Source organism: Prionailurus viverrinus, chromosome C1 (genome assembly GCF_022837055.1).
Source record: "Prionailurus viverrinus isolate Anna chromosome C1, UM_Priviv_1.0, whole genome shotgun sequence".
Taxonomy (NCBI): domain Eukaryota; kingdom Metazoa; phylum Chordata; class Mammalia; order Carnivora; family Felidae; genus Prionailurus; species Prionailurus viverrinus.
Window position 1 is genome coordinate 182,767,104 of NC_062568.1, and position 21,103 is coordinate 182,788,206.

At 51.6% G+C, this 21,103-nt stretch overlaps 1 protein-coding gene and 1 long non-coding RNA gene across 2 annotated transcripts; one reads left to right on the forward strand and one right to left on the reverse strand.

The window, feature by feature from the left end:
- Positions 1 to 2,097: 2,097 nt before the first annotated feature.
- Positions 2,098 to 13,688, reverse strand: LOC125172773 (uncharacterized). Its single transcript, XR_007154829.1, has 3 exons — positions 13,594 to 13,688; positions 6,562 to 6,693; positions 2,098 to 2,189 (listed from the first exon to the last, which is right to left on the reverse strand). It is a non-coding gene; the product is annotated as an uncharacterized LOC125172773 (long non-coding RNA).
- On the forward strand, positions 12,254 to 13,593 carry CITED4 (Cbp/p300 interacting transactivator with Glu/Asp rich carboxy-terminal domain 4). Its single transcript, XM_047871275.1, has one exon. The coding sequence runs from the start codon at positions 12,512 to 12,514 to the stop codon at positions 13,064 to 13,066; it is 555 nt and encodes a 184-aa protein (XP_047727231.1). The 5' UTR covers positions 12,254 to 12,511; the 3' UTR covers positions 13,067 to 13,593.
- Positions 13,689 to 21,103: the final 7,415 nt, after the last annotated feature.

The window sequence follows — 21,103 nt, forward strand, 5'->3', positions numbered from 1 at the left end:
CCCACCCCTGGGGAATGTATGCATCAGAGTCTAGAAGGCAGGTCACACCCACAGTAACTGGAGATGATCACACAGCAGTCCCCATCTGCTGGGAAACAGCAGATCTTAAAGGAGATATGGGAAGCTATGGGCCCGGTTTCTCCATGCCCCAACCTACCCCTCTCTCTCTCCACGTTTTAGAAGGAAATAAAGAACAGGGCACAGTCGTCAATAGCGAAACCCTAGCACACCTTCAGACGCTAGTTTGGCCAGCTGCTTGCCGGGTGACCTCAAGCATTAACCTCTGTCTCCTTCTCTGCAGGGTTATTGTAAGAATTCAGCGAGGTGATGCGCGAACACCGCCCACCGCCCGCCGGAGGAAAGGCTCACCAAATGTCAGCTACTGTTACTGTTATTAATGATAACAATCCGTCTTCATTCACATGCTTCTTTTTGTGACGAAAATCAGCCTAGCCAAGGCTGTCACAGGGGGGTTCTCTGAGACTCTGAGAACCAGTCATTGGAATGTAATTAGACTGGAAAGGGGTTTTGCAGGATGTCTGGTCTAGTGGTTCATAAAGACCAGCCACACGTCTCTGTGGCAGTTTGAACTGGCCCCCTCTGGTGAGGGTTGGCTGGTCAGGTGCTTGAACAGCATAGATGGGTGGGGAAGGCGGCAGGGTGGGAGGCCCCAGCTGGGGGGGGGGGGTGGCAAGGAGGACCCGCTCCTCGGGCAGCCCCTTCTTGGGCTCCCCTCCCCCTACACACCAGACAGCAGGTCCAGAAGGGTGGCATAATGTTCAAGAAAACGTGGCTGGAGAACCCAGAAGCTGTTTTTTTTTGTTGTTGTTGTTTTTTTTTTTCTTAACTCCCCACAGTCTGTAAAAGAAATAAAACAGCTGGAAGAGTATGGCTTCCATTTCCTTAAAACAGGATTCTTAACAGTAAGTGGCACATTTTCCAAGTCCCAGAAATTCCAGATCCCCAAATGGACGAGCTCGTATCATACTCACATCAGCATGGAGGACAAAGGGTTGTGCCCTAATTTTTCTACCTTCAATTGGTTTTTAATATATCCTTTTTTTTTGTTATGTTCATGTACCTTTATCAAGTGCTCTTCCTTAAGAGAAAGCAAATGGCTTATTCTGAGCTTATTGCCATTCGGATATTTTGGTGTTAAAATGGCCTTCCTCTCGCGCAGGAGAGAAACGGCTGGTAGTTGGTTTTGGTTTGTTGGGCCAACTCGTTAGGCTATTTTATGTGTCTTAGCTTGGTGGGGGAAAAAAAAAAAGTCCCCTTACATCAGTTCCTAAAATGTGGAAGGGGGTGGTTTACTGATCCAAAGATCTGGGACCCACTGATCGACTCCAGTCACCTACCCCCTGAGGATCTTCCACTCGTCCTGCATGAACTGTACCTTTGGAGATGGGCTGCAGAAATTCTCACAACCCTGGCAAGAGGCTCCTCCAACCTCTGGCAACAAGGCTCTGGTGTTTCTAGGGGCTACCCTCCCATCCTCAGACACCATGACTCTAAAAACTCCTTCAATTGAACTGAAACCTACTCCCTGGTGATGTCTACTCACTGGTCCTAGGCTCGTTTTCAGAACCTTCCACTCTCCCTATCTCTTGACAGCCATTTAGTGATGTGAAAGCATGTGATTAAGGAACCCTAGATGCTTCTCTTCTCTGAGCTAAGTACTCCACTTGCTTCCTAGGAGGGTCTCCACCCTGCCTACCCTGCTATACATGGGATCCCCCAGGAGCTCAATAGGAGAGGCAGAGTAGTGCAGTTGGTTGCTCTGGAGTCAAGACAGTCTTGCTGTGATTCCTGGCTCCACCTCTTTCTGGCTGTATGATCGTGGACAAGTTACTTCAGCTCTCTGTGCCTCAGTTTCCTCACTTCAAAGCAGAGATTGATGTCACAGTTCCAATAGGATTGTTGTGTTATGAGGATAAAGTCAGTAAACACACGTTAATCTCAGAACAGGGCTTGGCACGTCTTGTGCTCAGCATGCATCACCAAGGGTGTGTTTTGTGATCCTATTCTCCCCCCCCCCCCCATCACCAGGTGATTGTCCCAGAGGGTGCTTGACCCAAACTGATCCAAGGAGTCTTTTGCCAGAAAGGATTCAGTTTTTTCTCCAGTAGCTAAAAGTGCAAGGTATAAAACTCAGCCATGTTTTCTACACGATGAAGAAAACCAGCGTGCTGTGAAAGAGAAAAAAAGATGATGTTCAGAAAAAATCCAAGACAAGAGACACAGAGAGGAAGTTCTGGTTCCAGTTGGTCCCAAAGACCTGCTCCATCCCAGCCCTTCCTATAACTTCACTGTTTGTCTCAGTCAGCTTTTGCTGTGTAACAACTACCTCAAAACACAGGGCTTAAAACAGCAACCATTTATCGGCTCCTGGTTCTCTTTTGCTACACTTGGCCGGGCTCAGCTGATACTCTTCTTCTGCTAATGGTATCTCCCAGGCCCATTCATGCACTTGCAGTATGCTGGCAGTTTGACCAGGGCTGGATGGTCCTGGATGGCCCGAAGGTGACCTAGCCCTACTGAATGTCTGCCATATGCCAGGCACCGTGGGAAATACCAGAGTGGAGACAACTAATACTACCGAGCTCCTACTTTGTGTTAGGCCAGTGATGTAAATGTTAGGTATATTATCTCATTTAACCCTCCTGATGACACGATCAGATAGTTATTCTTATCACTCTCATTTTACAGATGGGGAAACTGAGGTTCCGAGAGATGGAATAACTTGTACAAGATTTGAAGACCCAGAGAAGCAGAGCCAAGCAGAATTCAAGTCATGGACTCCTGAGTGTCTGCAGAGCCCACATTTTTGCCCTGCACTAACCTGGCCCTTCCCACACCAAAGAATAAAACGTGGCCCTACCCTCAGGCCGCCTTAAGTATCGCCAAGGGGACTGAGTGGACACAACATCCAACAGTGCAAGATAAAATGCCATTCATTCAGCAAAGGTGCCTCTATGCCTATTTTGTGGTAGGCACTATGTGAGGTATAGGGATACGGAAATGACTCACACAGGATGCAGTAGCAGAAGCGTGGAGAAGGAAATGATTAATCATGCCTGGTTTGGGCTCAGCATTAATTCGTTTATCAGCCTGATTTCTAAAGGGATGGCCGATGCTGGTGAAGAAATGCAGTTCAGGCCAACCCCCCTTCCCCCAGATGTGTGGGGTCTCGGGGTCCCAGTTACACAGACTTTCCTTTCTCATGTTCTCGGTCAGCTCAGGAGTTTCTGAGTCCAAGGATGCAATTTCTGCCAGTCCAGAGTAGGGGTGCTCAGAGACGCTGCATTCACGGGCCCAGAGCCCTGTCCCCCATGGGCAGGCATGAACACTGGGGAGGCAGGGCCAGCAGTGGGATGAGCCTGACCTTGGACCGAGCCAGACCCTGCTGTGAATCTTAGCTGCGTCAGTTTCTGGCTCTGTTCCCATCGGCTGGTGATGCGCCCTTCCTGACACCCTTCTCAACACCTGTAAACTGGGGATAAAACTCCTCATCTTGGTCAACACTCTGTTTTTTTAACTAGCTTAAGCAACTTCAGGTCTGTGTCAGGAGGAGACCAGGGCGCTCCTGGAACTCCAGAGCAGAGGGCCACGTGAGCCTGGCACGATGCCTGCAAAGCCATCAGGAATTCAGACAGGACTCCCTCTCCATCTCCCCTCTTGTCTCTTTTCCCTCCATGCTGGCTTTGTCTCTCTCCCTCTGCAGATGGGCTTTCTCCGCTCACCTGCTACCTGTGGCAAAAGCTGGCTGTCCCCACAGTTTACACATAGGTTTGTGTGTGACCGTCCTAGAGTCACTCCGTCTGGCTTCTGTCTTTCAGGCCCAATTCCAGACTCCTGGGAGAAAGAATCCAGCCCCGCTCGGGCTAAGGTCCACCGCTGTGGTCTCTGGCACAGGGGGCAACGTCCGGGAAATGTGGGATCACAGAGCATTACTGGGGATTCCCATGGGTAAGTGAAGAGAGGATACTTCTCAGAGAAGGAGTGTCGCCATGAGCTAGGCAGATCCCCCTGAGTTATTGTGAGGAGTACATAAGACAATGAATGAACGTCAACCGTTAGCACCTAATAGATGAGAAAGTCTTAGGTCGGATTCCCCTAGAAGCACAGCTCTGGGGAGAGAGGAGCGAGGAAGAGAAAGAGGGGAAGGGATAGAAAGATACAGGCCCAGCCTGGGCCATAGCAAGCTCTGGAGCCCCACAGGCCAATCTCACATGGAGGCTAGGGGCCTAGTCTTTTGTGCCCCTCCCCAGTCTGTCCCCAGGACAGGCAGGGGCTGGGGTGGGGGAAGAGGAGGCTTCCATTTGGCAATTTGCAAGAGAAGGAGGCAGCTATGATGGCAGACATCAGGGCAGCTGGGAGGCGGTGAGACAGATGGGAAAGGGGATTGGGGGGGCACCAACAGCATCCGTTATGGGGAGCCTTATGTAAACATACATGGGCACTAGCTGACTCCTGCCTTTATCTCTCTCTTTTATGTGTTGAAGAGTAATATTTAAAAAAAAATTTTTTAAACATTTATTTATTTTTGAGAGAGGGCGTGCGCATGATTGGGGGAGGGGCAGAGAGAGAGGGAGACACAGAATCCAAAGCAGGCTCCAGGCTCCAAGCCGTCAGCACAGAACCCAATGCGGGGCTCGAACCCACGAACCATGAGATCATGACCTGAGCTGAAGATGGATGCTTAACCGACTGAGACACTCAGGGGCCCCAACTCCCCACCCTTATTAAATATGACTCCACTACACGTGGTTGAGCACCTCCCCCCATCCCTCCCTAATCTCCCTCTTCCTCGGGCTCACAGGGTTTGGTCCTGATGGGGGCACCAAGGGGAGCCTCCTGGCTCCAGTGGCTTCCTATCCCACTTGAAACACATGTAACCCCTTGCCTCAGCTCCACAGTGCCCGCACGACCTGACCCTCGCCTGCCTGTCTGACCACCGACCCTCGGCTCACCACCCTCCAGCCTAAGCGCCTTCATTCAGTTCCTCAAACCCACCAGCTTTTTTCCACCTGAGCCTTTGCATGTGGTGCTCCTTTGCCCAGAACTTCTTTCCTCTGTCCTTGGCAGGGTTGGCTCCTTCTCTCTATCAATTTCAATTTAATGTCACCTGTCCAAGAGGCCAGCAGCCCTGATCCCTCTTTCTGAAATGAGTTCAAATCACCCTGCCTGCTTGTTTCCTTCTTAGCCCTTGACAGTTTGTAATTGTTTGGTTTTTTTCACTTGGTTCTCATGTCTCTTGTCACTCAATTATAAGCTCCACGATGTCAGGAAGTGCCTGGCACACAACAGAGGCTCAAAAAGTATTTGTTGAATGCATGCATGAACGCATGAACGAATGAACGAATGAACGAGTCTGTTGCTATGCCCCAACAGTTTGCCTCAAATTCATCCTGTCCTTCCCATTGGCAGGAGAGAAAGTTCCAGTAAGAGGATCAGCACTCTCCTGCTCAGAAGTCTTCCATGGCCCTTTCCTACCCAAGGAGTCACTGACCATAGCTTGCTTGAGCAGGCCAGTGTAGGATGTGAAATGAAAAGACCCAGGTTCAAGTCCTGCCCTTGCACTTGCTAGCAATCCAACATCACCCAAATGGATTCACCTCTCTCTTTCTTAATTCCTTTCTGTAAAATGGGTGTAATACCACCTGCCCTTTCTCCTTCTTGGGTTGTTGAGAGAAGATGTAGAAAACCCTTCACAATGATTTTCAGTGTTAGGAGCACTGACTTTCAAGGGCCTTCACCGTCCAAGCCTGATCTCCTTCCCAGACACAAATGGCCATTATTCTGGCCCCACCCAGCTACCTGATACTTCCTGAACTTCATCCTGTACATTCATGCCTTGCTGCTTTCATTCAAAAGCTATGCTTTTCTTGAGAAGGTTCATTTCCCTGCCATCTTCATTTGTCCAGATCCTGCCTATCCCGGAAGACTCCCTCCTCCATGACGTCTCCCCCACCCACCCTTCACCCCCACATCCCCAGGGCTCACTGCATCTTTGACGTCTATGTTATGCTGGGGAATGTCTCCCTCCTGCACTCCACCCTCCTTTCCTGGATCCAGGCGGCTAATCCCAACCTCACACCACACTCTGGTACAGACCAGGCCCTGTGTCAGGCAATGGGGCTTCTGAGAGGAGAGAGACCCCATCTCTACCCACAAGAGGACCACCATCCTGTGGGATCTCAGGTACCAAAAAGCACTTGATAACTGATTTGCAGATGAGGGGAGCACAGTGGTGAGGTGCACTTGCACACTAAAGTCAGACACACCTGGCTTTGAACCTCAGGATGCATGGACAGAAACGTAACTACAATGACGTGACTAATTTTTTTTTTTTCTTCAAATAGTAAGAAGGCCAAAGTAGGTCTTCCAGGACTGGCTACAGAGGCTCCATGGCACGGGGGGTCTCAGGCCTCTCCTAGATTCCTTTCTGCTGTCTTTAGCAACATTTTTCTTCTTTGTACCAGATTTTTCATCTATAAAATGGGAATAGTACCTTCCTTATAGGATTGTTGTAATTATTAAGTGAATTAATATACATACAGAGCTTGGAACAGTATCTGGCACACATTAAGCACTCTATAAGTGTTAGCTCTTCTCTTCTTCCTCCTCTTCTTCCTCTGCCCTCATGCTGAAAAAATGGCTGCTGCCCCTCTAGGCCTCACATCCTCATCCCTGGAAGGAAGGAAGGAAAGGCAAAGCACATAAAGTGAGTGATGGCTGAATCCACCTGTGGTGGGTTTTTTTTGTTTGTTTGTTTGTTTTTTGAGATGAAATTCATATCACATAAAACAAACCATTTTAAAGTGAACAAATCAGTGGCATTTAATGGAGTCGCCATGTTGTGTAATCACCAACTATATAATTCCGAAATATTTTTATCACCCCAAAAGGAATCCTTAACTTTTTGGTTTTTGTTTTTTATTTGTGAGAGACAGAGCATGAGTGAGGGAGGGGCTGAGAGAGAGGAAAACACAGAATCAGAAGCAGGCTGGGGGCATGGGAGGGCTCAAACCCACCAACCATGAGATCATGACCTGAGCCCAAGTTGGACGTTTAACTGACTGAGCCACCAGCCCCAAAAGGAGTCATTAAGCAGTTGTTCCCGTTCTCCCTTCCTTCCAGCTCCTGGTAACCCCCAATCCTCATCCGGTCTCTGTGGATTCACCTCTTCTGCATAATTCATCGGTTTGAAAGAGCTTTCCAGGAAGCCCCGCCCAACCTCCTCTGCTCACATCTCATTGGCCAGGAATGTGTCTGAGTGGGGCGGGGCATATTGCCGCCCTCGCACAAAGTCAGCCGTTCTGTCATTCAACATTCTGATACTTATTGAGCACCTACATCCCTATTTTACTAATTCTCACATCCATGAATTCTTTTTCCATTCTATTTTTTTCCAAAATAAGAATTGTCTTTCATTGATAATATCTCATTTTTAGTGAAAAATAAATATATAGTATGTGCCAGGTGCCGTTCTAGGTACCGGAGATAAATCAATAAATGAAACAGACAATGTTCCCCGCCGTGCAGAGCTGACATTCTAGTGGTAGGGAGATAAACAATTAAACATGATAAATATGTGAATTATTTAATGTGTTAAAACATGATAAATGCTTAGGGGAAAAAAAAAAGTAGAGCAAAGTAAGGCCCATGTGGGGGATGGACCAGGGATGGTTGATATATTCATGTATTAATTATCTATTGCTGTGGCACAAAATTACCCCCCAAATTGAGTAGTTTAAGGCAACAAACATTGGGGCGCCTGGGTGGCTCAGTGGGTTAGGCGTCCGACTTCGGCTCAGGTCATGACCTCCCGGTTTGTGAGCTCGAGCCTCGCATCAGGCTCTGTGCTGACAGCTCAGCGCCTGGAACCTGCTTCGGATTCTGTGTGTCCTTCTCTTTCGGCCCCTCCCATGCTCATGCTCTGTCTCTCTCTATCTCTTAATAATAAATAGATGTTTAAAAACGTTTTTAAAAAAATAAAACAGACATTTATTATCTCAGTTTCTGTGGTTCGGGAATCCAAGAATGGCTTGGCTAGCTCATTCCGGCTCAAGGTCTCTCAAGGTCTCTCATCTGGCAAACTAAGATGTCAGGTGGAGCTGTGGACATCTAAAAGCTTGACTTGCACTGGGGGTCCGCTTCTGAGAGAGTTCACACACACGGCTGTTGGCCAAAGGCCTTGGTTCCTCAGGGGCTGTTGACAGAAAGCCTCTCTGTTCCCTGCCAGGTGGGCCTCTCCATAGGGCTGCTGGATGTCAGCTAATGTTCCCATGACGTGTCAGCTAATGTCCCCAGAGCAAGTGATTCAAGAGAGCAAGGAGAAACCCACACTATCTTTTATGATCTAATCTTGGAAACGGCACCATCAATTCTGCTATACTCTTTTTGTTAGAAGTGAGTCACTGCGTCCAGCCCACATTCAAGGAGAGGGAAATTTAAGGAGGTGTACCAAAAAATTCTGGACATCTGGGGGAACCACCACAATTAACCAGGTTTCTCGCTCCCAACGCCAGCTCCCCCCACACACACACCTTGTGACCTCGGCCAACCTCCTGAGTGGTTTTCTGGGCCTCAGTTTCCTTCTTTGTCAAGAAGGACAATAATGTCCGCTCTGCCTCATCACTCAACAAATATTTAAGTCTTTTCTAAGTACTGCTCTGGGGCCTCAGAAGTACTGTGCAGAACAAGCGAATCAAGGGCTCTCAGGGAGCTGACCTGCTTGCGGGGAGGCATTCTTTGGCATAAAGCCAAGTGGTAGGAGGCACTGAGCGGCAAAGCAGAACAGGGTGAGGGGATAGAGAGGGACAGAGGGTGACCTGGGAAGGTCTCTATGAGGGGCCGATCTTTATTTTTATTTTAAAATCTTTAAAAATGTTTATTTTGAGGGCAGAGGGGCAGAGAGAGGGAGAGAGAGGATCCCAAGCAGGCTCCGTGCTGACGTGGGGCTCCATCTCACGAACCACGAGATCATGACCTTAGCTGAAATCAAGAGTCGGTCCCTTAACAGACCGAGTGAGCCACCCAGGCACATGAGGGGCTGACTCTTAGATGGAGATCCAAAAACAGCAAAGGAGTGACTCATGTGGGTGTCTCGGGGAAGAGAATTCCAGGCAGCAGGATTAGCAGGAGCCCCGAGAAATGAAGGTGCCTGGGCAGTCCGAGGCAGAGCGAGGAAGCAGTTCACGGAAATGCCGGGAACAAATGAGATCCACCGAGAGCAGTGCTTCTCAGGCCAAGTTAGATCATGTTACTCATCTGCAAAGTCCTTATGAGACCTAACAAAGCCCTTACAAGCCCCATGTCATCTTCCTCCCTCCTCCCTCTGACCTCCTCCAACCCCAAGCTCCCTCTGCTGCAGCCACACGCCCTCCTGACTGTCACTCACTCCTACCGTGAGGCTTTACCCTAACATAGGGGCTCAGAACCACCCACAGGGCTTATGAAAATGCCGCTGTCTGCCGCTGTCTGAGCCCCAGCCCAGTTTCTGATTCAGAAACTGATTCTGGTCTGGGACAGGTCCTGGGTGGCAGTAATGCCTCTGTCCCTGGCACATTGCATTTGTCCCCTCTGTTGGTATGGCTCTTGTCCCAGATCCCACAAGTCTTTGCCCAAATGTCACAGTGAGACCTACCATCACCGTCCTGTTCAATACTACAAGCTGCCCCTGTACCCCAATCTCTTCTCAACTCTATTTTTCTTTCTTTTTCCCACTTTTTTCCCCCACTTTCTAACATCTGGATGATTATTTTCCTTATTTACACTTTCCTACATGTCCCCAAGTAACCAAACTCCACGAACCCCTGATGACCTCATGGATGCCCCCAGAGATCTGCTGGCCTGAACATTCATACACAACAGTTTGTGGCCATGATGTCTGGACCTTTCGTTAGATGCTCAAAGAATTACTTGAGGGGCACCAGGGTGGCTCAGTCGGTTAAGCATCCGACATAGGCTCAGGTCATGATCTCGCGGTTCGTGAGTTCGAGCCCCGCTTGAGGCTCTATGCTGACAGCTCACAGCCTGGAGCCTGCTTCGGATTCTGTGTCTCCCTCTCTCTCTACCCCTGTCCTGCGCACGCTGTCTCTCTCTCAAAAATAAATCCAAAAAATAAAAAGAATTACTTGATCCCCAAAGCTTCAATACCACTAGGCGATCAATGTCTGGCACAGAGTGGGTGCCCAATAAATATTTGTTGACCACATTAAAGGGCTTTTTAACATTATTCACACACACACTTTATTTATTTGCTTTTTTTTTGAGAAAACTGTTTAGTGGCACAATGGCTCCCAAATGTTAGCATCCTTGGATCAGCTAGGCCAGAATGACAGGATCGCTCTTTGAAAACACAAATTCTTGTGACTCAAAAATACCCTCACAGAGTCTGAGTCAGGAGGTTTAGGTGGGGGCAGAGGTTTAGTATTTTTCAAAAGCCCTCCCACCTTCCCCCACTTGATACACATGTCCAGGTGAGTCCCAGGTGCAGCCAGCCTTAGGAATTTCTATGCGAAGCATTAATTGGAGAGTTTCAGGAGAATCCACTCCACTGTGCACCTTTTATACTTGGCATAAAACGTGATCACACCCATCGTCACTAGTGACCTTGCCACAAGCTCTCAGGGTGACCAGGCAGGGATTAGAATCTCCCTTTCACTGAGCAGAAAACCGAGGCCCTGGGAATCAAGGGACAACCCCCTCATAACCCCCAGCTGTCACAGTGCTTCCCAGTGGTGGGGATATGACTAAAACTTGGGCTTCTGAGGTTCTCCCCTCTGCATCAGCTGGATAAACCCAAGTTCCAGGAAGTCCCAAGGACACTACCAGGGAAGAAGAGCCAAAGAAGGGAGGGGCAGAGTGGCAAAGAAGTGAGGGGCAAGGTTCAGGTGGCTCTCTCCTGGCCACCTGGAGAGACTCCAGCTGCTTTAAGGACACAGGCATTCACATGCTAGCTCTGGTTGTGCAGGACCCCAGGACGCCCACTTCTCTGTGTGCCTCAGTCTCCTTATCTGCAAAATGGAGCTGCTCATCCATGCCCTGCCCCCATTAAGATGATTGTCGGGGGGCGCCTGGGTGGCTCAGTCAGTAAAGCGTCCAACTCTTGATATCAGCTCAGTCGTGATCTCACAAACTGTCATGATCAAGCCCTGCGTTGGAGTCTGCACTCACAGTGTGGAGTCTGCTTGAGATTCTCACTCTCCTGTCTCTCTGCCCCTCCTGCTTCCTCTCTCTCTCTCAAAATAAATTAAAAAAAAAAAAAAAAAAGATGCTTGTGGAATGCAAAGCACTCTAAACATCCCAGTTGTTACCAGTCAGGGGAAGGTGCAAGATCCCCGACTCTGAAGATCTCTAGGGACAGAACTAAATCCAGCCTTTCATTCATTTGAGATACATTTTTGAGCACCTACTATGTGCCAGGCACTATACATGCCCTGCTTTATTTAACCCTCACGACAACTCAGTAGGGTCAGTGCTGCCATTGCTCCCATTTTGCAGATGAAGAAACTGAAGCTCAGGTGAATGAGTTTCAATTCATTTGATCATTTGTTCTTTCACCCAACATTTACTAAAAGCCTGTTCTGAGCCAGGCTCTGGGCCAAATGCTGAGGATACAAGTCCTTCAGGGGACGTGCCTATAAATTACTTTAATAACAAACAACCCAGTACATGCTTCCACCGACAAGTAAGTGGGAGCCCGTGAGGGAGCCTCTGGCTCCCCTGGGGTCATGGGGACAAGCAGTTAACTTTCCGGGGGACCCTGCACCGCTAAAGTGCATGTGTCCTGTGTAGAGATGGCAATCACAAAGCCATGTCTCGATTCTGTTAAGACTTTGGTGTGTATTCCCAGAAAATCCTTTCCACCGCTGAGCTTCGGTTTCCATCTGGAAAATTAAGAAGTTGAGCTTGTGATCCTACAGCTCTGGGGACCCAAACCTCTGGCCCTTCCCAACCCACCTTCCGGTCAATTCGAGCTTGGCCCCAACCAGTCCCAGGCTGAGCAGGAGAGTCGGCCCAAACCCCTTGAAAAGTGCAAAACACCCCTCCCCAGGACAGCTCTCTAACCCTGAAGGCACAGCCTCGGGCCCAAAGGGCGGAGCTCCGGGAGAGGCGGGGCTGAAACCTGGAGGAGGGGGACAGGCCGGCCCAGGAGCGTCCCATTCAGCCAATGAGCGCCTGGGGGCGGGGAAGCTCCGCCTCTGGTATAAGAAGATACTGACTCTGGGGGCGCGGCGCGGAGGTCTCAGAGCCCGAACCCGTGGGTGTGCGGTGTTCTAGCTGCCGAGAGCTGAGACCACGGGGCGCGCGGGACCTCTGAGTTCGGTGCGCCCTGGGCTGGACAGTAGCACGGGTCGAGTGCCGTTTTCCTTGGCCTGGCTGGGCTGCGGTGAAGGCACGGGACGCGGATCCCTCGCCGCGGAGGAAGAGCTGGCCGGGACCGAGGGACGCCCGCGCTGACCATCCGACCCCCGCCCCTGCAGGCATCCGGCCCGCCGTCATGGCCGACCACCTGATGCTCGCCGAGGGCTACCGCCTGGTGCAGAGGCCGCCGCCCGGCGCGCCCTCCCACGGCCCCCACGCGCTCCGGACGCTGCAGCCGTACGCGGGCCCGGGCCTGGACAGCGGCTTGCGGCCGCGGGGGACTCCGCTGGGCCCGCCGCCGCCGCCCCCACCCGGGGCCCTGGCGTACGGGCCCTTCGGGCCGCCGCCTGCCTTCCAGCCCTTTCCGGCCGTGCCACCGCCGGCCGCCGGCAGCGCGCACTTGCAGCCGGTGGCGACGCTGTACCCGGGCCGCGCGACCGCGCCCCCCGGCGTCCCGGGAGGGCCCCAGTGCCTGCAGCCGGCGCCCGGTGCCCCGGCCCCACCGCCGCCCGCGCACGCCCTGGGCTGCATGGACGCCGAACTCATCGACGAGGAAGCGCTGACGTCGCTGGAGCTGGAGCTCGGGCTGCACCGCGTGCGCGAGCTGCCGGAGCTCTTCCTGGGCCAGAGCGAGTTTGACTGCTTCTCGGACTTGGGGTCGGCGCCACCCGCCGGCTCGGTGAGCTGCTGAATGCGGTCGGGCGCCTGCCTGGCGCGCCCGAGAGGAGAAGGGGATCTGACTGCCCGCCGGAGTCCGCACCCTGCGCCTGGGCCCCGCGCGCACCCTCCGTGAGGGTGGAGGCAGCGGGTTAGCGCACAGAGCCTGACGCCGGGCTGGGACGCCTGGCCTCACTCCCGGCCCTGCCTCCTGCAGGATGACAGTTTAGCTCCCCCTCTCTGTCCCGGAGCCTCGGCGGTAAAGTGAAGGGGACCGGACCCCCTTTCGGACTCCCGGTTCTTGGATCCTCTGTCCTCTCGGATTCTCCTCTACCCCACCCCCCAATCTGAGCCATTCCAGGCTGCTTGCCTGATGCCCCTTCTCTCCTTGTGCAACCTACTGCGGTCACTGGGTCCCTGGAGCCGCCAACCCACCGGGCCTCCACCCTGCTGCCTGGGCCCCCGCCTTGGGGAGGAGAAGATTGTACAGCCCTGATCCCTGCACAGTGGGGCAATGCCCCCCCTGGCCTCCAAAACCAAAATAAAACTGGGTCACTTTACCGTCTTGCGTTTTCGTTTCTTTATCACTTCAACAACCCTGCACTATATTTGGGTTCTAGAGTCCTGAGGCTGTTGGGGACTCTGGGTGGGATGGAGGCCACAGCCCCCGGCAGTGCCCAGGAGAGGAAATTGACAGTTTCTTTCAAAAATATCTGTGAGTTGTGCAACTGTTACATCATAATCTGGAAGGCAGAGGCTGCCTGGCGGTGGAGTAACCCACAGGCACTTAGGTTGGACTTCTCAGCTCAGAGAAAGGGTGGGAGAGCTTGGTGGTGCTGCCCTCACCTGTTTGTTCAGGCTGCACAGAGGCCAGAGGGAAGCTGGGTGGGACCTGACAATTCAGACAGTTCTCGCTTTGAATCCTGGCTCTCTTCCTTGGCCAAGACACCATCCATTCAAGAGGAAGGAGTGGTTTCAGCTGCTTGGAGGTGTGTCAGTTCAGGCTTCAGGGAGGCAGCGACATTTGATGTGAACAGAGCCTTGAAGGATGATCTTTAGGAGCTGGAGAAGGTGGCGTGTAAGTGAAGAGCCTGTTCAAAGGCAGGAAGCATACAAGTACAGGGCACGCACTAGGGCATGGGGTCTCTAGAAGGGACAACAAAGGTCTTTCCAGCCACTTTGTGAAGCAGGCACAGTCCCCACTCTACAGAGGAGAGATGTGAGAGCTTTCCCAGGCCCGGCAGGGTTGTTCCTCAGTCCTGATCACCATTGTGAGCTCCTGGCCACCCTCTGCTATTGGCTCTCTGGAAAGATCCCTAGGTGTTTCGTGGGGGTGGGTGAAAGGCCAGGACAGAAGCTCTGAAGGCAAGGAGGAGGTCAGAGATGCTGAGGACCAGCTAGGACAGGGCAGTGGGGCTGGAGAAGAGAGAATGAATTCCAGAGACTCTGGAGAGGAACACTGGTTGGGCTTCGCTCTGAGGAACTTGTTTGTTAACATGACTCTTCTCTCTAGCTGTGAGTTCACTCAGGGTATACCGTGTCACCATAGGCTCTGGAGCCACCAGAAGGCATGGAGTGGACGACAGGAAGTCTTAGGCAAGTGAATAAAGGTCTCCCCTAAGATAATGGGGCTTTCTGGGACAGGATGGGAAGGACAGATAGGCTTCTGGAAAGGGACTGCCCTGAGCTCTGGGCTCAGAATGGCCTATGTTTGCCCCAGCTCTGCGCAAGACCTAGAGATAAAAACAAAAACAAACAGGAGGCTGGGGGCACCTGGGTGGCTCAATCGTTAAGCATCTGACTTTGGCCCAGGTCATGATCTCACCATTCTTGAGTTCAAGTTCCACATCAGGTGAGTTCGAGCCCCACTTCGGGTAAACATGAGCCCCTCTTTGGGTAAGCCCCGTTTCTCTCTCACTCTCTTTGGCATGCACGCACTCTCTCTGCCCCTCGTTCACTTGCGCGCTCTCCCTCTCTTAAAAACAAAATCAGGAGGCTGGATTGGGATGGGAGGCTCTGGCACTCTCCTGGACACTATCATGATTCCCTTCTCTATGAGCCTCAGTTTTCCCGCTAGTAAAATGGGGCTAATATACTGGCCCTGCTATTTCATAAGGCAATAAGCCTCACAAGAAATGAGGAGCAAATTCAGGGATGGGTTAACAAGCAGCTGGTAAAACACCCAAGTGCTCTCCATATGGAAGGGATTACAATGCAAACCCAACCCCTGCCTCTTTGTAGAGGTAAGGCAGGGTGGAGGGAGGTGTAGAAGGAGTCCAGCTGCTGAGCTATTTCCAGCCCCCCCATCCTTCCCAGCGGGGCTGCTGACAAATTGGACAACAAACAGGTGGACGGAATAGAAGGTAAGGCTGGGGCAGTCCATCACCTGGATCTCCAAATCCCTGCTACCCTTTGGAGGATTCTTTGGAGGATGGAGTGTCCTTGCCAGCACATAGAGGCTTGTGTTCTGACGGCCTCGGGATCCAGTTCCGGAAGCGACTCTTACTAGCTGCCTAACCTCAATAAGTCACCTTGCCTTCTGAGTCTTTGGTGGTGGTCACCACCTCCCTGTGGATCCAGTGCATACCTTTCACCTCTTCTCTGGGGTTACTTCCTAAAGCGACCCACCTGTTGCCCTTGGGCTTGTGGATTTTACTCTTATACCCGGCCTGGGTCTTTGGGGTTGGGAGTCAGGCTCCCTCAAGGTTGGGAACTGAGTTGTGGCCCAGACGAGACATTTTCCCATCTTTTTTTTTTTTTTTTTTTCCTTTCTTTTCAGACGAAAAGTTTCCCTGGGGCTGAAGCCCATTATTGTGACTCATCTTTTCAACGATGATTGGATTTCATCACAAAGTAGTTTTATTTTTTTTTTTCAAGGCTTCTCTTGAACTCATCTATAAAATGGAAACGCTAATAGTTCCTCCTCGCAGGGCTGCAGTGGAAATGAATTAAATCAATTCACATAAGGTGTTTAGAACAGTGTAGTGTGTAGTTTAGTATCCCCGAACCTGGGCTTTTCGGGGGTACCCTTATACTAGTCTTTCGAAAGGCTGTGTTTTAACCAGCTAGTGAGGGGTTTACTCCAGCAGGACCACTGGTGCAGGTTGGGGCCCCCATGAAGCAGAGTCTGATGTGGTTTAGCTTGCAAGGAGTTTATTAGGGAGAGCCCTAAAGGTCAGCAGCTGTGGAAGGGAAGGGCCGGAGCAGATGTGAGCAGAGAAAGCTACAGAGCAGACCCAACCAGAGCCTTGGCCAGCCCCATGGGGAGCTCCGGTGGCAGCTGACCTTGGGCAAGGCAGCTCTTTGCTGCTGAGCAGTCCCTCTGGGAGCTGGCAGGGGACGGCTGTCTGCAGGGCCAGCGGCCCCAGCAGCCAGGACAACTCATGGAAGGGGGTCTGGGCAGCACGTCACAGAGTCCACCACAAGCACAGGTGGGGACACGGTGAGGCCAATGTCGTAAGAGCTATGACAGCAAGAGCCTCCTTAAATTTGTGCTCTGGGTGTCTCGTTTGCCTCTCCTTCATCCCAGGCCTGATTAGTACCTGCCCTGTGAGAGGGAAGAAAAAAAAAAAAAAACCTTTGCACAGAATAGCAACCTTACAGGGTTGATGTGATGAGACCGCATTAATACCTGGGACATGGCAGAAATAATTGAGAGCCGCTGTCACCATCCTCATCATCGCTGTGCCAGCTCAGCTAAGTGTTCAACAGTCATTGACGAATAAATTAAATGAACAGTCTGATCCCAGTGTTTCCCAGGCAGCTTAGGCCGTTCGGTTCAGCTGATTGCAAAGTAATCCTCTTGAATTCCTAATCCGTCCTTCCCTCACTCGTAACGCCACCCCGCTGCTGGCCGTGCTGGGTCAGGATCACTGAGTCCCAATTTGTTGACTGCCTCCTGTGTGCAGGCACGATGGACCTAACGGCACCCAGTAGGTGCTCTTTCTTTTCCAGCCTCTCCTTTAACCTCCACTCAACCCTGCGAATAACACCGCTAGGTACCTTTACCCCCATTTCAGAAGTCAGGGGATTGGGGCTCAGAGTGATCCCAGAATTGCTCAGAATGAGCTCAGGATTGTTCTTCAGGTCACATCCCGCTAAGTGCTGGCGTGGGCATGCCCACTTTGGTACTCCAGGGCCCTCCCCCTCCCCCAGGCTGGGGCTGGCCAAGGACCTGAGCCTGAGCGGAACAAGAGCAGCGTCCCAGACCTGGTCCTGCCACTTTGTGGCCGTGGGATACGGGAGTCACTGAGCCTCTTTGGGCCTCAGTTTCTGTAAAGTGGGGAGCGTAGTCCCTTTGGTGTGCGTGCAGGGATTCGGTTAAGACTAGGTTTCTGTGAGCACATTGCAAATGGTGCAGCGCTGCTTGGTTGGGGTGAGTTGGGGGTGAACAGCCACGCATTCGACCCCAGGCGGCTGATCTGGAGAGGGATCCGTGCACCCTGGCACTTGAGATGTGGGCCAGCCCGGAGCGCACAACATAGAGTCACATGGGGGGGGGGGGTTCCAGGCAGGTTTTGCCAAGCAGCGCAGGGTCTGGGAAGTCCTGGGAGCTGATGGTGATAAACGGGTAGGGGTGGGTCAACCCGAGGAGGACACCCAGGTAAAAAGCCCAACGTCCAACGTGTGCCAGGGCAGACAGAGGAAATGAAGCTACTCTGAATTCAGTGTTTCTCATGGGCCAGTTGGAGATCCCACAGGGTTCTTGTGAGGATGAACAAAGGTGATGTCAAGTCTCTGCCCCTGTGAGCTGCTCGGATGTCAGGGAGCGTCTCCACAGGGATGGGGAGACAGCCTCATCCCAACCAGCTTCCAGGCCCCCTCCACCCTCCACTGCAGGCTCCTCGGGCTCCTGATGCCTCTACCCCTCGCCTGTGCTGTTTTCTTGGCCTGAAAGGCCCTCTCTGGCGCCTCCACCTTCACCACGTATCAGGGTTGATGAGGAGTCTTTCCCCCAGGCTGGGCAGCTGAGGACGGAACCTGATTCATCGCTGTCCTGGCTTCCACCCCACGTGTGGCTCCAAGTGGGTGTTAGAAAGTGCTGGAAGGGCTGCTTCCTGGGCCTGGGCTGGGAGCCGAGACCAGAAGAGGGTCCAGGCCAGAGCCTGAGCTGGAGTTGGCAGCATTACTGACAGCCCAACCATGAATCTGTGACCTGAGGCGCATTATTTGAGTGCTCTAAACTCAGGGCACCCGGGTGGCTCAGTCGGTTAAGTGTCCAACTCTTGATTTTGGCTTAGGTCATGATCTCACGTGAGTTTGTGAGTTCAGACCTGGCATCGGGCTCTGTGGTGATGCTGTGGAGCCTGTTTGAGATTCTCTCCCCCCCCCCACCCCCACCCTCCCTCTCTCAAAAAATAAACAGACTTAAAAAAGAAGCGAGTACTCTAAACTCAGTACCTGGAGGACCACATTCCACATTCCCCACCCCTCCTGCCTCACAGGTGCTAGAACGCAGGGAGGCTAGACTGAGGGAGGCGGGAAATGCAATGCTTCCCCCGCATGTGTGGCCGCAGGCTTGATGTGCATGTCCCCCCCTCCCACAGCAGCTCCCAGAGGCGGCTGTCGTTACCGGCCTCATCCCAGCCTATTGGCCTCCTTCCAGGCAGCTGAGGCTCAGAGAGGTCAAGCAACCTACTCAACAATACACAGGACTCTAGGGAAGAGGCTGTTCTCATCAGCAGGATGAGGGCTGTTGAACATCAATCAGCATCAAGTCCAGATCTCCCCCAGGGAACGGGTGTGGCAGGGACGGGACAGAGAGTCGCCTACAGCTCATCAGGGGGTGCGCTCCAGGAGGACTTGCACCTTTGCCGCTTCCTCGTGAAAAGTTCCTGCGGTGGGCGGTGCCATAAAGTCGGCACTTCCGGTCAATTGGCACATCCTGGCAGCAAGCCCCCCGCCCTGGCACCCAGCCCCTGCTCTGGTCTGGCAGAGAACATGAGTCAAGTATTGTTTGCTCTTAAAACAAACACACTGTGTTCAGTCAAAAGTAATATACACTTGAGGCAAAATCATTTCAAACAATTTCGAAGGTATAAAGTGAAAATTCCAAGACCCTCCGGGTTTTTCCACACGCGTACATGCGGTGTGTACATTATGTTACCTGTGTTATACACACGTACACAATACGCATCTCTTTTTTACATGCCTAGGGTTATACGGTTGTATAAGATTGGGTTTCTTTCTTTCGCTTAATGTAGTCTAGGAATCTTCCCTTGTCAGTAAACACGGCTCTCCCTCACTCTTTTTAATGACCGCATCGTGCATAATCTGCTTAAACCGGTCTCTTGTCGATGGAAATTGAACTTGCTTCCTGAATTTCGCTGTTAGTAAACAATGCTACCAGGAGCATCCTTGTGTATTTACCTTTGCACCCTCGTGGAAACATCTCTGTATAATGCACTCCTAGAAGGGGACTTACTGGGTCAGAAGATATGAGCAAATAAAACCGTGAGAGCCACTGCCAAATGGTTCTCGAACTAGCTGTTCCCATTCACCTTCCTGCCAGCGCTGTGACAGAGCGCCCGCTGGCTCAGACCCTGGGCCACACGGGACGTTAGCAATGTCTTTAATTGTTACCTCCCTAAATTTCTTTTTTTTTTTTTTTAATTTTTTTGTAACGTTTATTTATTTTTGAGACAGAGAGAGACAGAGCATGAACGGGGGAGGGTCACAGAGAGAGGGAGACACAGAATCTGAAACAGGCTCCAAGCTCTGAGCTGTCAGCACAGAGCCGGACACGGGGCTCGAACCCATGGACCATGAGATCATGACCTGAGCCGAAGTCGGACGCTTAACCGACCGAGCCACCCAGGCGCCCCCTAAATTTCTTTTTTAAAAAAGGTTGTTTCATTTCTGTTTCTTTGATTATCAAGAAAGATGTTGTTTATTTGTGTTTCTTGTCCTAAGAATTTCTTGTGCATACTCTTGCCCGTGTTCCTACCGGGCCGTTTGTCTTTTTGTCATCGCGGTATAAGAGTTCATTATATATTACAAATAGTAAACCTTTGTCTCTGGTAAATGTTGCAAATATTCTCTCCCCCATCTGTGGCCGGTCGTCTGACTTTGTTTATGGTATCTTTTGCCTTTGGGGGCATTTAACGTTCGTGTCATTCGTGTCAAAAAAAAATCTCTCCATTCCCCCCCCCCCCCCCCAATAGCTTCTGGGTTTAAATTCAGGACAGGAATGCTCTGGCCCTCCTCGGAGACAGCAGGAGACACCGGCCCCGTTGTGCTTCTGCCCCGAGTTCTGTATGCAGAGAGCAAGGTCAACAGTCTGGCCACAGGGGCTGAGAAACAAGCCCAGGTCTTGGTGTAATACGGACCCGGATTAAAATTCTGGCCTCCAGCTACATATACGACATTGGGCAAAGTCACCTTACCACTCTGAGCCTCTGGTTTGGTTTTTCTTTCTAGTCTAAAATATGTATCGATACACACACACCCAACTGGTCAGATCAAATGAGCAAGGCTGACATGTGTGTGTGTGTGTGTGTGTGTGTGACCAGCACAGTGCCTGGCCCACGGTAAGTTCCCAATAAGTGATGGTGTTTCCAACATTAGTACAGTAGGTGCTGAGTAAGAAGCAGCAGGTGGTTAACAGTGTCCAGACAGGAGGCCAGAGTGGGGATGGTGACTTCAAACAATGTCCCACGTAAACGGTGGAAGGATGGGCCTCTTCAGCCTGCAGAGGGAGACCCAGAGGCATTTGTCGTTGACGCCTTCTAGAATCCAGTCATCCCTCCTCCCCCCCCCAAAAAAAAGGTTTCCTCAAATTCTGTTTGGGCAATCACCTCTCCTTCATGTAGTTTGGATAAGTTTGCCTGTTCCTCTCTAGGTGATTCAAAATAAGATAATACTAAATGGCAAAATGGGTATAGAAATCCCAAAAAGTTCTTCGGTTTTCCATAACTAGTCTAAATGGCAATGTTTTTTTAATGTTTATTTATTTATGTTCGAGAGGGAGAAAGAGAGAGAGAGGGAGAGATCGTGGGTGGGGGAGGGGCAGAGAGAGAGGGAGACGGAGTCCTAAGCAGGCTCCACACTGTCAGTGCAGAGCCTGACGCGG

Bases quoted from the DNA above. Each gene is read 5' to 3' on its own strand.
- CITED4 (XM_047871275.1), top strand. From the start codon at position 12,512: ATGGCCGACCACCTGATGCTCGCCGAGGGCTACCGCCTGGTGCAGAGG.